We start from the raw sequence: 13,308 nt of genomic DNA on the forward strand, positions 1-13,308 counted from the left end.
TGGCTATAATGTCTGTTAACATAGCAAACAGTTGAGGTATAACCGGTTCAAAAAGATACTAAACTGAGTTGTTTAGTGCTAAAAATATTAATGTAATTTATGGATTAAATTTGTATATTTTTTTAAAAAAGCTCAAAAAGCAAACCGATTGCTTTTATGTTCTAACACAGAAAATCATGTAGAAAATTGTTTGCTGTAGAGTATATTTCATCAATATGTTCAGATTATCTAAACCCAGAGAATTCATATGGCTTTGACATGACTAAACACACAGTGGGTTTTCAATTGTTCATGTTTCAGTTTGATATGGTTAGTCTTTTATATTGGTTTTATGCATTCTTTATGAAATGGCATCAGTACCAATTACAATTCACATCAGAAAATGTCTTGAACATCAATACACAGGTCACAATAGAAACCACAAGAGCAACTTATAACCCTGTGTATAAAAAGCAAAATAAAATGTGGAACAGAAGAATACCACTAGTCTGCCAGCAGCATTATCCATGTGTATATCCATGGCTATATTTTTATTATAACACTGTTGGTAAGGAGGGCAGAGGAATATGAATCTGGAAGAATACTGTTGGGTAACTTGGGGAGCACTGTAGTTTTAAAGCAAGAGAGACTAGGGGGGAGGGAAGGGCTGCGATTGTTTTTTGGAAAATAGCAGGGGTTTGTAAGCAGACAGTTTATGTAATATATGTATCTGATGTGACCTAATGTCTGCCTGCAAACTGTATCTCCAGCAGGTTGGTGGGGAGGGTGGGGTCAGGGTAGAAGTGGGGTTTTGCAGTGTTGGCATGCAGTACCAGTAGGTAACACTGTAAGTGTTAAGTATTTTGGCACAAGCCATTGGGAAGAGAGAGAGATGTTTAGAGGTCTATTTTAACTGGTCCAAGAAGTGGAGAGGTATTTTTGATGTCTCCAAGAGAAGCAGTTTGTACGTATAAAAATCAACCCAAAGGACTGACAGTCATGCCCAAATTGGCTGTGGGGTGTTTGCAGACATGAGATTGAGAACGGATATGGATGTAATGGGATAACTGAAAAATCTGAAGAGGGCCCGAAGTCAGGGTTGAGGAGCATGTTAGTTGCTTCCAGCTCAAGTTCCTTATAAACTGTGGTGCATAAAGCCTGTTCTTGATGCGTAAAAGGTTAAATGCCCCATCTTTTAGGACCAAAGGGAACGGGGGGGGGTAATATTTGTCTTATACGGGTCTAGTTGATGTTTAATATCAAGTTTAGCTAATGAGTTTTTACTACTTTTAGGTACCTATTGCCAGCAGCGGGAGGTAGAGGCCATCACTGAGGGTGTTGAGGAGGATGAAGGCTTTTGTTGCTGTGAGCCTGGACACATTCCCCACATGTTGTCTTTCAATGCGGCATTTGGGCAGAGATGGCTGGCATGGGAAGTCTTGGTGACAAAATATGTCTTAGAAGGCTACAGCATCACTGACAACAGTGCAGCCTCCATGCTTCAAGTGTTCGACCTCCGCAGAATTCTCACCACATATTATGTTAAGGTATGGAAAGACTCCCTAGGGTTGAAAGTGTACCTAAAAATGTATCTAACCGCTGAACTGTAATTACAGTGATTGTTACACTTTTTTATCGTTAATGTTTCATACAGGAAACAGGAATATATTCTTAGCCAATGGATTTTTATGCCACTACTACCTTCAGGTAAAAGCAAATCCTTTGCTGGGAGTTGCTGAACACAACCCGAATCCCCCATGGTGACTGTGTGGGGGTTTGGATGTGACAGTTCTATTCTTGACATGAGAGCAGCCTGGGTGTGTTTCTCATGGGGGACATGTAGGACCGTGCGACCTCATTGCTCTGTTCCGTTTTCCCCTAGGCAGACAGCACCCCTGTTCTGAGGGAAAGGTGTCCTGTTGGAGGAGTGTTAAGAATTGAGTGGCCTTTGTTCTCAGTACTTCCTTTTATGCATTTGTTTCTCCTCCACATATGGTGTGTGGGTGCCCCTGGCACACTTGTCTACCTCTCTCACCATAGTTTCAGTTATAATGACTGCTTTGCAGACTCTGGCCCAGAGATCTCCCAGCATCCTATATTCCCTGTGTTGTTCTAGGTCACCCGTTGCGTCTTTCTGTGCCTCCCTGGGGGCATTCATATGCCTGTGCATAATGTTCAGAATGATAGGCAGAGGCGCATAAAGGAGTTCAACATATGGCTTAGTAAATGGAGATCATGTCAAACAAATCTTATAGATTTTTTTGACTGGGTGACTAAAATAATAGACGGTGGAGGTGCAGTAGACATTGCATATCTAGATTTTAGTAAGGCTTTTGACACTGTCCCACATAGAAGACTTATCAATAAACTGCAGTCATTGAGCATGGACTCCCATATTGTTGAGTGGATTAGGCAGTGGCTGAGTGACAGACAACAGAGGGTTGTAGTCAATGGAGAACATTCAGAACAAGGTCATGTTACCAGTGGGGTACCTCAGGGATCTGTACTGGGACCAATTTTGTTTAATATCTTCATAAGTGATATTGCAAAAGGCCTCGATGGTAAGGTTTGTCTTTTTGCTGATGACACAAAGATATGTAACAGGGTTGATGTTCCTGGAGGGAAACGCCAAATGGAAAAGGATTTAGGAAAACTAGAAGAATGGTCAGAACTCTGGCAACTGAAATTTAATGTGGATAAGTGCAAGATAATGCACCTGGGGCGTAAAAACCCAAGGGCAGAATATAGAATATTTGACACAGTCCTGACCTCAGTATCTGAGGAAAGGGATTTAGGAGTAATTATTTCAGAAGACTTAAAGGTGGGAAGACAATGTAATAGAGCAGCACGAAATGCCAGCAGAATGCTTGGATGTATAGGGAGAGGTATAAGCAGTAGAAAGAGAGAAGTGCTTATGCCGCTGTACAGAACACTGGTGAGACCTCACTTGGAGTATTGTGCGCAGTACTGGAGGCCATATCTCCAGAAGGATATAGATACTCTAGAGAGAGTTCAGAGAAGAGCTACTAAACTAGTACATGGATTGCAGGAAAAAACTTACCAGGAAAGGATAAAGGACCTTAACATGTATAGCTTGGAAGAAAGAAGAGACAGAGGGGATATGATAGAAACATTTAAATACATAAAGGGAATCAACTCGCTAAAGGAGGAGAGCATATTTAAAAGAAGAAAAACTACCACAAGAGGACACAGTTTTAAATTAGAGGGGCAAAGGTTTAAAAGTAATATGAGGAAGTATTACTTTACTGAGAGAGTAGTGGATGCATGGAATAACCTTCCTGCAGAAGTGGTAGCTGCAAATACAGTGAAGGAGTTTAAGCATGCATGGGATAGGCATAAGGCTATCCTTCATACAAGATAGGGCCAGGGACTATTCATAGGATTCAGATATATTGGGCAGACTAGATGGGCCAAATGGTTCTTATCTGCCGACACATTCTATGTTTCTATGTTTCTTGCGCACACACAAAGCTCTCTATGTGCGAAGGAGGTTATCGCCTAAAAAGCCAATAAGAACGGAACCTTCCTTTCTCTGTTGCCCCCAGCAGCCGTAGTTCTGCCTTGGCTCCCCCTGGCTTTTTCCTTGGGCCTTGAAGGCATGTCAAAAAATTACAGTTCCCTTATAGGTGGGGTTAGGACTGTCCTCTATGGCTGCCTGCCATGTGCTCCCTTGCAAACTCACCCTTCTTCTGTACCTCTCAGGGAGGTACCTCCATATGGGGACTGCTCCTTCCTCCTCTACCCAACTGGGTGGTATTTTGACTTTTTTCTATGGCTTTTGCCTTCAGGAAACCAGTCCCTCATTCGCTACATGAGCACCATTCTTATGTATAGATTTTGACGGATGGCTGTTTGAGTCTCTGTTGTTCTGTGCTTTGGCCACAAGGTGCTCCTGCGATTTGACTGTCTTTTCGGATCTGTTGAACCTTCTTTTTTTTTTTTTCCCCATGGGCTTGTTGCTGCTGTATTTCTTTTTTTTTTTCTCTTCCCGCCCCTCGATGTATGGCTTGGGGACATCCCATGGTCTAAGAATCTGTACTGTATCATTAGGACTCTGGGAATTTTGATGTACCTGTAAATTCCACTTCTTGGAGTACAGTACAGGACACCGGTCCCTCCCCTCTTCACTCCCTTTACTGTTTGCTAACAAAAAGTTGTTCTTCACGGAGCGGGCAGTTCTATAATATAGGTATTGCTGGGGGTGGCTCCCAGCAAATTGTTTACCAGTGTCCAGTCACCTGAAGGTAGTGGCATATAACCTATGGTATAGAGAAATCAAGATCTGTGTAGGTGCTTTACATGGAAAATACAGGTAAATCAAAATTCCTGTTTTATTTTTGACAATATTTTTTAAAGGCAAAGGTTTCCCACATACTTTTCACAAGTGTCACCTAGACCCGAAATTCAAGGTGGAACATTTGAGAAAACCTTGTGAAAGCTCACCTTAATTGTGGATTGTCCAATAACTTGACAGAGATGTGAAAGTTTGTAAAGTTTCCTATGGTACATAAGCATGTAGTTTTGTAATTGGAACAGTGTTGGTTTGACAAATTGTATAACCTAACCATAGAAGAATGGAATCAGCCGAATTTCGATCTATCTATAGGCAGGTTTGTTATATTGAAGTAGATCTATCAATTGACTTCAGTACAACCAGCCTGTCTGTTTTATTTATTTTTTTCGTTCAATTGCTGCCGTCGGTTAGAACAGGCAGCAGTAAATGTATTCTGACAGGAAAGAAAATTGGATAATGTATGGCCTCATGTGCAATATTTTGTAGATAAGAACTCCAAACAATCATGTTACCAAATAAGTGCTAGTGGAAGTGTTTCCTATATTTTATGTCATTAAACTCAATGATTGGCCTAGTGTAGGTATGCATATTGTGATACCGGACTGGCCTCTGTGAAAGGTGTAAATCACGCAGTAGCTACTGCAGTGATGTGTGCAGTCTTCCAATGGCCATGCCAATCAGCTGCCCTTCTGTATAACAACCCCAGGTGGTTGCTAACTAGGCGTGGACAACATCCAGAAGAATGTCTTCCATTTTTCTCAAAATATGTTTAGTCTATTCCAGTTGTACATGATAGAGACAAGGGGCAGTGTGTTTTACAATCTCCACCTTGTCCATTTTACAATCTCCACCTTGTCCATTATCTACCAGAGAATGCTTTGCATTCATTGATTCTAAAATTCTCTGAATGGCATGGCACCCAGCAGATTGTAGTCATCACTGTAGCCCGAGCTACTGTAGTGATTTGTAGCTTACGCAGATGCCAGTAAGGTATTATAAATGCAAATTTACATTATTCTAAGCTGGCCCAATATGCAATATATATCATTGCTGGAGCTCAGCTTTAATATTCGTTGTCCAATGCCTGACTTGAAGCACATTGAAATCAATTTGTTGCCAGGTACAGGACAGTGAACAAGTGGTTTATCTCACCACAAAGCACTTAAGGCAAGAACCTTGCTGTTCATAACCTTGGGTATCTAGAAACCTATGAAATCCTGAAAAATAAAATCATTCCATCCTGTTTGAGTAAATCCTATTCAATTTCTTTGTGTTAGGGCATTATCTATTATGTAACAACCTCATCAAAATTGGAAGAGTGGTTAGCGAATGAAACAATGCAAGAAGGTCTTAGGCCGTGTTCTGATCACTGTTATGTGGATGTAGACCCCACTTTTAATCCAAATATTGATGAAGATTATGACCTGCGATTGGCTGGCATTTCTCGGGAGAGCTTCTGTGCAAGTTACCTAAACTGGATCAAGTACTGTTCTTCCCGGAGAGAAAAGGTGACATAAATTTTCCCTATACATGTTATGTCTAACTAGAGATTAAAATGCAGTTAAACCCAGGAACAAACGTGTTATATATTGCTGCTTATCAATCATGAGATGTGGTGGGTACATTTTGTTTTTTTGTTTTTTTTCAGGCTTTTTTGTTTCCTTTTCTGCTGCTGATCCTGCTAGTAACATACTTCCTGCCTTAGGATGACCATGCTCCGAGTCACTGTACTGTATCTCTGTAGAAGCAGGGTTGTTGCACTAGGCTGCTCATACCTAATTTGGACAAAAGTACTCCCCTTTTCCATCTTTAGAACATAGTATGAACATGTTCTGTGGTCCACTGAGTAGAAGCAGGTTTGTCGCACTAGGCTGCTCACACCTAATTTGGACTAAAATACTCCCCTTTTCCATCTTTAGAACATAGGGATTTGTTCTGTGGTCCACAGAGTAGAGCTTACCACTGCTGATTGCTCCCGTTGCACTGAAATCTCAAGCAGTGTTGAGTACAAAGCAAGTTATGATGAGCTCACTTGTTTTCTAGCAGGGTCAACAGTTTTTTTTTTTTTTTTGTTATCCAGCAGATATAACAAGCCTTTTCCATGGTATATTTAACAGACCAAATGGGAATACATTAGAGAAGCCCATTGTTAGGATTTAGATGGGATTAGATTTTTTTTTTTTTTTGTAAGGCTGCTGTATGGCTGCTTTAAATTAGTAGTGAACCTAATATATTACCAAGTAAGATTGTATTATGTTTAGATTAGCATTTTACCTAAACTGTAACACATGGCACCAAATCAAAAACTGACTTTTGATTTCATCATGCTAATAACATTTTGCAAATAGCTGATTCATGCTGTGTGTTTTACAATGTGACAACTATAATGCTTTTTGTTAGCCTATTGATGCAGAGAAAGATTCCGCCTTGGTCACTCTGTGCTATGGCCTTTGTATATTGGGAAGAAGAGCCCTGGGAACAGCTTCTCACCACATGTCTAGGTAAGTTGAAGTCCTCTCTGAGGACAAGCACAGATTAATACTAGAACCTAAAAATAATAGAAGATTATCTACTGACTCAGAGGCATTCAAACTTGTCCTAAATGTATTTGAAATATTTTATATTACAGCAATTTGGAATCATTCCTGTATGGTCTACACGCCTTGTTCAAGGGAGATTTCCGCATTTCCTCCATCCGTGATGAATGGATTTTTGCAGACATGGAATTACTCAGAAAGGTGGTAGTCCCAGGAATCAGGATGTCACTAAAACTTCACCAGGTATGCACATGGGCAGAATTATTCTATTTACTGACCTTGTATAATGCTTTCAAAGAGTGTTCTTACTCTGTGCTGTTAACAGTTAGAGTACCCATCAGAGCTGCATAGAGTAAAATTATAGCAAAATAATCATGAGTGGCGGCTAAGGAGAGTGTCGGAATCTACCAGAAAAACGCAGTGGAAAGATTTCTCTGCCAGACATTTTAAAAATTTGTACTCCTAAATAGTCAGTGATCTAGGAGCAGTATGTCTGCATTCTATTCTGTTTTATAGGTTAGCAAGGGTTAAAGTTGTGGGACTTCAATAACTATCCAGTTCGTACAATACAGGGACAGGCTGGACATGTGTAGACCCTAGGATTTACACTGCTACCATCAGGTGGTGATTGGACACTGGTAAGCCTTTTGGAAAATACCCCCTATAACTCCACTCTGTGAGACCTCTGTTTTCCTGGTGTCCATAGGTGATGGAGCTCATCTTCTCTAGAGAGAATTTTATTTCTTGGTTGGCCGTCTTTTTTTTTAATGTGAATTCTTCAGTCCATTCTTCACTACCTTCTACTAGAACAATAAAAGCAGTGCATCCGGGTGAGTTTAACTGTAGTAACACCTTGGGAATCGGACTCTTCATTGTGCCCTGTCATGCTGCTACGGGCAGTGGATTCTTCTTGGGTATTGACTTTGGAGCTGAGTGCAGTGAGTTGAGTGGTCCATTTCTGTGGTTTCTAGGCTCTGAAGTCCTCACCATCACAGACTAAGCCTAGACCCAAATAGGGACCAGAGACATAAGGTATAAGCGGTTCGTATCAGACCACTACTATAGCTTTATAGCAAGTATAAGACTCAATACCACAATTTTTTGCAGTACACTTATCTAGGTAGATAGTATTTGCTCTATGCAAAAAAATAAATAAAAAGACCTGGAATGTGTCTGAGCCTGTTCACTTATTGAGTGTTAATACTTTAAATCTTGGTGGTAAAAAATGTCATATAGAGCTTACTCTCCGGTGGATGACTAGGTGTTCGATCCTACCACAGGTTGCACTGTTACCACCACTTCCCCCTAGGCCCTGAAATGGTACTCAGCACCTCCTTCCTCCATGAGGGTCTGAGTACCATTTAATGGTCTGTGTGCTTCCGGTCAAATGGAATGTATGCAGTGGTAAATGTTCACCGGCCTATTAGCCCAGAAAATGGGCATTTTTTTGATTTGACAGATTCCTTCCTTTGATTTCAGTGGGGTTCCAGTTCGGCATCTGAATTTTTTTAAAGTTTGCCGAACCCAGCTCAAACCAAACCCAGGACAATTCAGCTCATTTCTACAGGCTTGCCCCATTTCTCCACCCTTTAGCTTTACTCAACCTCTGTGAGCAGAGAGCTGGTCTGTTCTGCACCCCCGCGCTCACTGGAGCACTGGGCTGTGGAGGGGGCAGGAGCGGCCAGCTCAGGTACTCAGCAACTCTTGTTGCGATCTTGCCCCAGCCTGGACCTGCTCTGTGACGTCAGCCGACAGCGAGCTTCAGCCTGTTGTGTCCTGAAAACGGGTCACAGGAGTGCAGAACGAACTGCACACCTGTGATTCACATGCTTTAGATAGAGCAGCACCAAAATCAATTCCTGTATAGTTTTTTTTTATCATTATCCGTTACCCAAAGTGGCGCTGGGGAAGCTGAAAATCACTGTAGTGTAGATTGCTTTACATACGTTGATAACGGTGATCTTCCAGGTGCTACTCCAATAGCTTCCTCTTTCCTTACTGAACACAGGGAGCAGCATTGGATGCCTTCTATTTAATGAATGCGAAGCTTTCTATGATTAGACAAGGTGGCTATTGTGTTCTCATCCACCCAGCCTCATCACTTTGTCCAATGAAAAAATGCCTTGCATTAAGAAAAAAGAAAAAAAAAACGTGTTCTCTTGCCATTGGTGCCAAACAGCTGACCTATGTTCAGTGCGCAGAGGGGACCTGCTGAAGCAGTACTTGGAAGATCACAGCTATCTCTGTATCTACCGCAAACTACTACTGTGATTTTCAGCATCCCCAGATATCAAGCTGGACCAGTGTAAGTTTGAAAAAGTTTAATTCCTGGAGTTCTGCTTTGAAGTAAAAACCTATGGTCTGTAATCTTCATGTTTTGTGCCTTTTAAGTTTTTTTCTTTTTCATGTAGAATAAGTGAAGGAATATCTGTCAGAAAGTTTTAACTAGACGTTCTATTATCCTGTCAAGCTGTTTTATTTGGTAGCTTCCTTCTTAATTGGTTATTCTTGCAGATATTGCATCGATTTGAAGGCAAAGACCCGAGGTATAGATTTTGACAATTATTTAGAAGAACCTGTGTAGTAATGTAATTTCATTTTTCTTTGTTGTAGGACCACTTCACCTCTCCAGATGAGTATGATGACCCTGCAGTGTTGTATGAAGCCATCATGAATCATGAACAGAATTTAGTGATTGCCCATGAAGGCGACCCAGCATGGAGAAGTGCGGTTCTCTCAAATTCTCCCTCACTGCTGGCCCTGCGGCATGTCATGGATGATGGAACCAATGAATATAAGATCATCATGTTGAACAAACGCTATCTCAGTTTTCGTGTCATTAAGGTGGTTTCCTCACCCATTCCTTTTCTAGTACTTGAGATCACCGTCTATAGTTGCCTGAAACATGTATTTGAGGAGTAGATTAATGCCTTCTGAAAAAATAATTCTGGCTCTTTCTAATCCAATGGCCGAAGCACATTGAGTCCCTGACCCAGAAAAAGTATACAGATCAGGAATTCTGACTTTCACTGCCTACGTACTTGTTCTGACTCTGTGCCTCAAAGTGATGCATCCAAAACCAATAGCTAGCATTTTCATAAGGAGGTCATTGGCGGAAGCTCCCATTCTTTCAGCACCGGTTTTCTTTTAATTGTGTCTTGCTTAAAAAACATGGTAACAATTCAAATAATTTTCATATGTTCTCAAATGAGCAAGAATCTTTGTGCATTGCAACATTTTATTTACTGTACTTTTTAAAAAAAACAAAGTACCGTTGGTGTACAATGGGCTATAAATGCCAAGTTTTTGTCATGGATAATCCTAACAGCTTGGCCCTGAGTTAGACTAGTGGTTTTCAACTACTGTTAAACTGGTACTAAACAGTTTTTATATTTCTCCCTTCTAGATCTGTATGTTGATGAAGCCACTGTAATTATTTTAATAGAGAAAAAAATTGAAGTACCTTTTCCCTAATCGATATACAGCGGTCACATGGCCCAGATCTTTCCCAGCCTGTCTATAGGGAATCATAAGCAGGAAGAGCTTTTGGTGCTGGTAACATGTCCAAAAGAGGAAAAAAATCACAGCTTTTGCAATACAGAGAAAAAAAAATCAATATACTGTTTTAAATTGTCATACAAATATATATTTGAAATCAAATCTTTTTCTTTTGTTCATCAATGGACATAGCACTCCATAAATCATAACTAGTGGGTTCTATTGCCTCCCCCAGGAGTAGGACTAGGCGGAACAAATAACACCTGGCTACACCCATGGGCCATCCTCAGCTGGTAGTTTAGTAACAAGTAATATTAGAGCAAGGACCTAGGCTCCCGGCTGGGATCTCATGTCCTAGCAATTTTCTCCTTCCTTACATCTTTTTGTTTTATTTTGGGAGGTCTTCAATCAACTGCTGGGCGACGGGCTGGATAATGTAGATCCAGTGGTCTGCCCAGCCAGCAAGGGTGTGCAGACCGCAGCTGCGTGCTAGGTGGGCCGCGACATAGCCTCACGGACAGAGGCTGGCCTGCGAGTGAAAGGTCTCGCAGGGTCGCATACGCCCGGGCTTGGGTGGTTGCAGCAGTCCCTTAGCCGACAGCTCCTCTACTTCGGTGGCGAGCAGTTTTGTCTGGATCGTTACCCGCACCATGGAAGTGTAAATACAAGATGTTTTCTTTGGGGTGGACGCGGGTAACCTCCAAGGACGGTTGGACCTGACTGCAAGTTCCCTCCTTCCATCCTTTAATCCCTCGCTGGGCTTCCTCCACTCCCGTTCCCACTGTCTGGACCTAGAGTCTGCTGAGGTTCCCAAGGCAGAGAATGCAGCAGAGACCCCTGGGGTCTCCCCCCGCTATCCCCCCACTCTGTAAGGGTCCTGGGATAATGTGTGTCCCGCCCCGGTAGTCGGGAGGGGTCCCAGTGTAAGAGACCCCTAGGTGCATGCCCTGCTGTTTGCAGTGTGGGTATAGTGCAGGGGAGTCCCAGTGCAGAGACCAGGCAAGAGTGCACAGCCTTAAGCGTGTGTCCTACCTTCAGGGGGGGGGGGTGTCCCCTTGCAGAGGGTGCAGGAAAGATCCTGGCAGCATGCTTCAGTGTTTGTTGCTGATGGTGGCTATTTTCCCTTAGCCTTGCTGGTCTCCAGTTGGTGGCCATGTTTGTGTAGCCGTATGATGTCACAGGGGCCATTTTCCCTTAGTCTGGGAGATGCTGGAGACAACTGATGCCTCGTGGGATATGGCGAAGCTCAAGCTCCTTCTCTTCCTCCTTAGTTCCTCTTCCTGTGCCTGGGGCATATGAACAGGGATAGCATCCATGATGATGCCGGGTTCGAATTCTCTGCGCTCCTCCGGTCGGTAGGGTGAATCTTTGGGGGTCCCTGTTGTCTCACTCTCTCTCTGTTGATAGGTACCCTGAGCGTTGAGGGGATCCTTTTAGTGGTGCCAAAAGATCGTTTTTGTACTGCAAGGTCTTCCTTTCCTTTATGGAGCCTCAGGGTCACATCTCCCCCACCGACCCCCCTCATGGAGGTGGCAGGTTCCTCGAAACCCCAGATTCCCATGGTTGCACTGACGGCGGTCCTGCAGTCCTTAGTGTCCCAGGTGGAAGTGGCGTGTGGACAAAGGCCCAGGAGGAACTGTCCCCCCGCCTTCCCCTGCTCAGTTGGTCTCATCTAATTCTGAGCCTATAGCCGCTGTGGACACGGCCCGTCTAGGGGGATTTAATATTACACCCCATGATCCATCTGATAGGATGATTCCTCCATGGTCGCAACAGCGAAAGAAAAAGCTCTGGTAGACGCACTTATCACTGCAGTGCATAAGACTTTAAAAATGGAGGTTGCGGCTGATGTAGCCACGGACGTGGCTGTGTCGTTTGGTACGCACAAGTCACCTCGTACTCCAAAGGTGTTTCTTTATGTGCCTTATTTTGACAGGTTTTCTTGTAAGGAATGGAAACAACCAAAATGACCCTTTGTGGTCCCCAAATGTTTTGCTGTACGTTACCTTTTTGAAAAGTAGACTAGTCCACCAGTGGTGGACCCTCTTGTTTCCAGGTTGAATAAAGCAACCATGATCCCAGTAGAGGAATCCCCCTTTAAGGACCTGGCTTACAAAGCGGAGACTGTGGCACGCAGCATGTTTACTATGACTGGTTCGGCATTGCGGGCAGTCTTTGCCTCAGCCCTGATGTCTCAGACCACAACTGAATGGGCCAAACGTTTGAGCCAGGGCCTGGGGGGTGAGCAGGTACCTGCTGCTCATGTTGATTTAGCGGATCAGTTGGTCCATGGGCTGCAGTTTATTTGTGATGCAGCTTTGGATACAGTTCTTGTGTTGTCTAAACTTTGTTTCAGCGGTGGTGATTAGGCGCTTGCTGTGGCTTAAGAATTGGTCAACAGACCAAGCCTCCAAGAAAGCACTCATTGATTTACCCTTTCAAGGCGATCGCTTGTTTGGGGCTACCCTTTATGACATGATTAAGGGTATCACGGCAGGGAAGAGTTCCTTCCTACCACAGTCAAGGAAAGGGAAGGAGCCCCGCCACAAACGGGGGCCGTCCCCCTCAGCCCATAGAAAATTATTTTGTGCTTCTGGGATGGAGAATAAGGGAAATACATTTTGTAAATCTTCCCCAGGAGGTTCCAAGCAACCTTGGTCTGGTAAGCCTAGAGCTTGCGTCCCCGGACCAGCAGACAAGACTCCCTCAGCATGAGGGTCTGCCCTCATGCATATTGGGGTGGGGGAGGCATCTTTGCTATCTTTGCTGGTTTCTGGCCCCGAAGACTTCTTTGGGGAGCGTCAAGGAAATCTGCAAAATATTTCTTTTGGGGGTACCCAGAAAGGAGCACAAAGCTTGTCTTCCGTCATCAGGCTTCAAAATCGCCAGTTTGCTAGGCGGCCACTTGGTCGTCCGTGTATACCTTCACAAAATTCTATAAGGTAGATACTTTGGCATCTGCGGATGCTTCTTTTGGCC

General features: G+C 43.2%; 1 protein-coding gene across 8 annotated transcripts in view; it reads left to right on the forward strand.

Moving 5' to 3' along the window:
- PCNX1 (pecanex 1) overlaps positions 1–13,308 on the forward strand; it is a 388,730-nt gene that overhangs the window by 350,208 nt on the left and 25,214 nt on the right. For all 8 annotated transcript variants that reach the window (XM_082275578.1, XM_082275580.1, XM_082275581.1 and 5 more), the window contains 5 exons: positions 1,273–1,526; positions 5,572–5,802; positions 6,695–6,795; positions 6,924–7,074; positions 9,445–9,675. In XM_082275578.1, coding sequence (XP_082131704.1) covers positions 1,273–1,526; positions 5,572–5,802; positions 6,695–6,795; positions 6,924–7,074; positions 9,445–9,675 — 968 coding nt within the window. The remainder of the gene's footprint in view (positions 1–1,272; positions 1,527–5,571; positions 5,803–6,694; positions 6,796–6,923; positions 7,075–9,444; positions 9,676–13,308) is intronic.

This window comes from Pelophylax lessonae, assembly GCF_965119305.1.
Source record: "Pelophylax lessonae genome assembly, chromosome: 13".
Taxonomy (NCBI): Eukaryota; Metazoa; Chordata; class Amphibia; order Anura; family Ranidae; genus Pelophylax; species Pelophylax lessonae.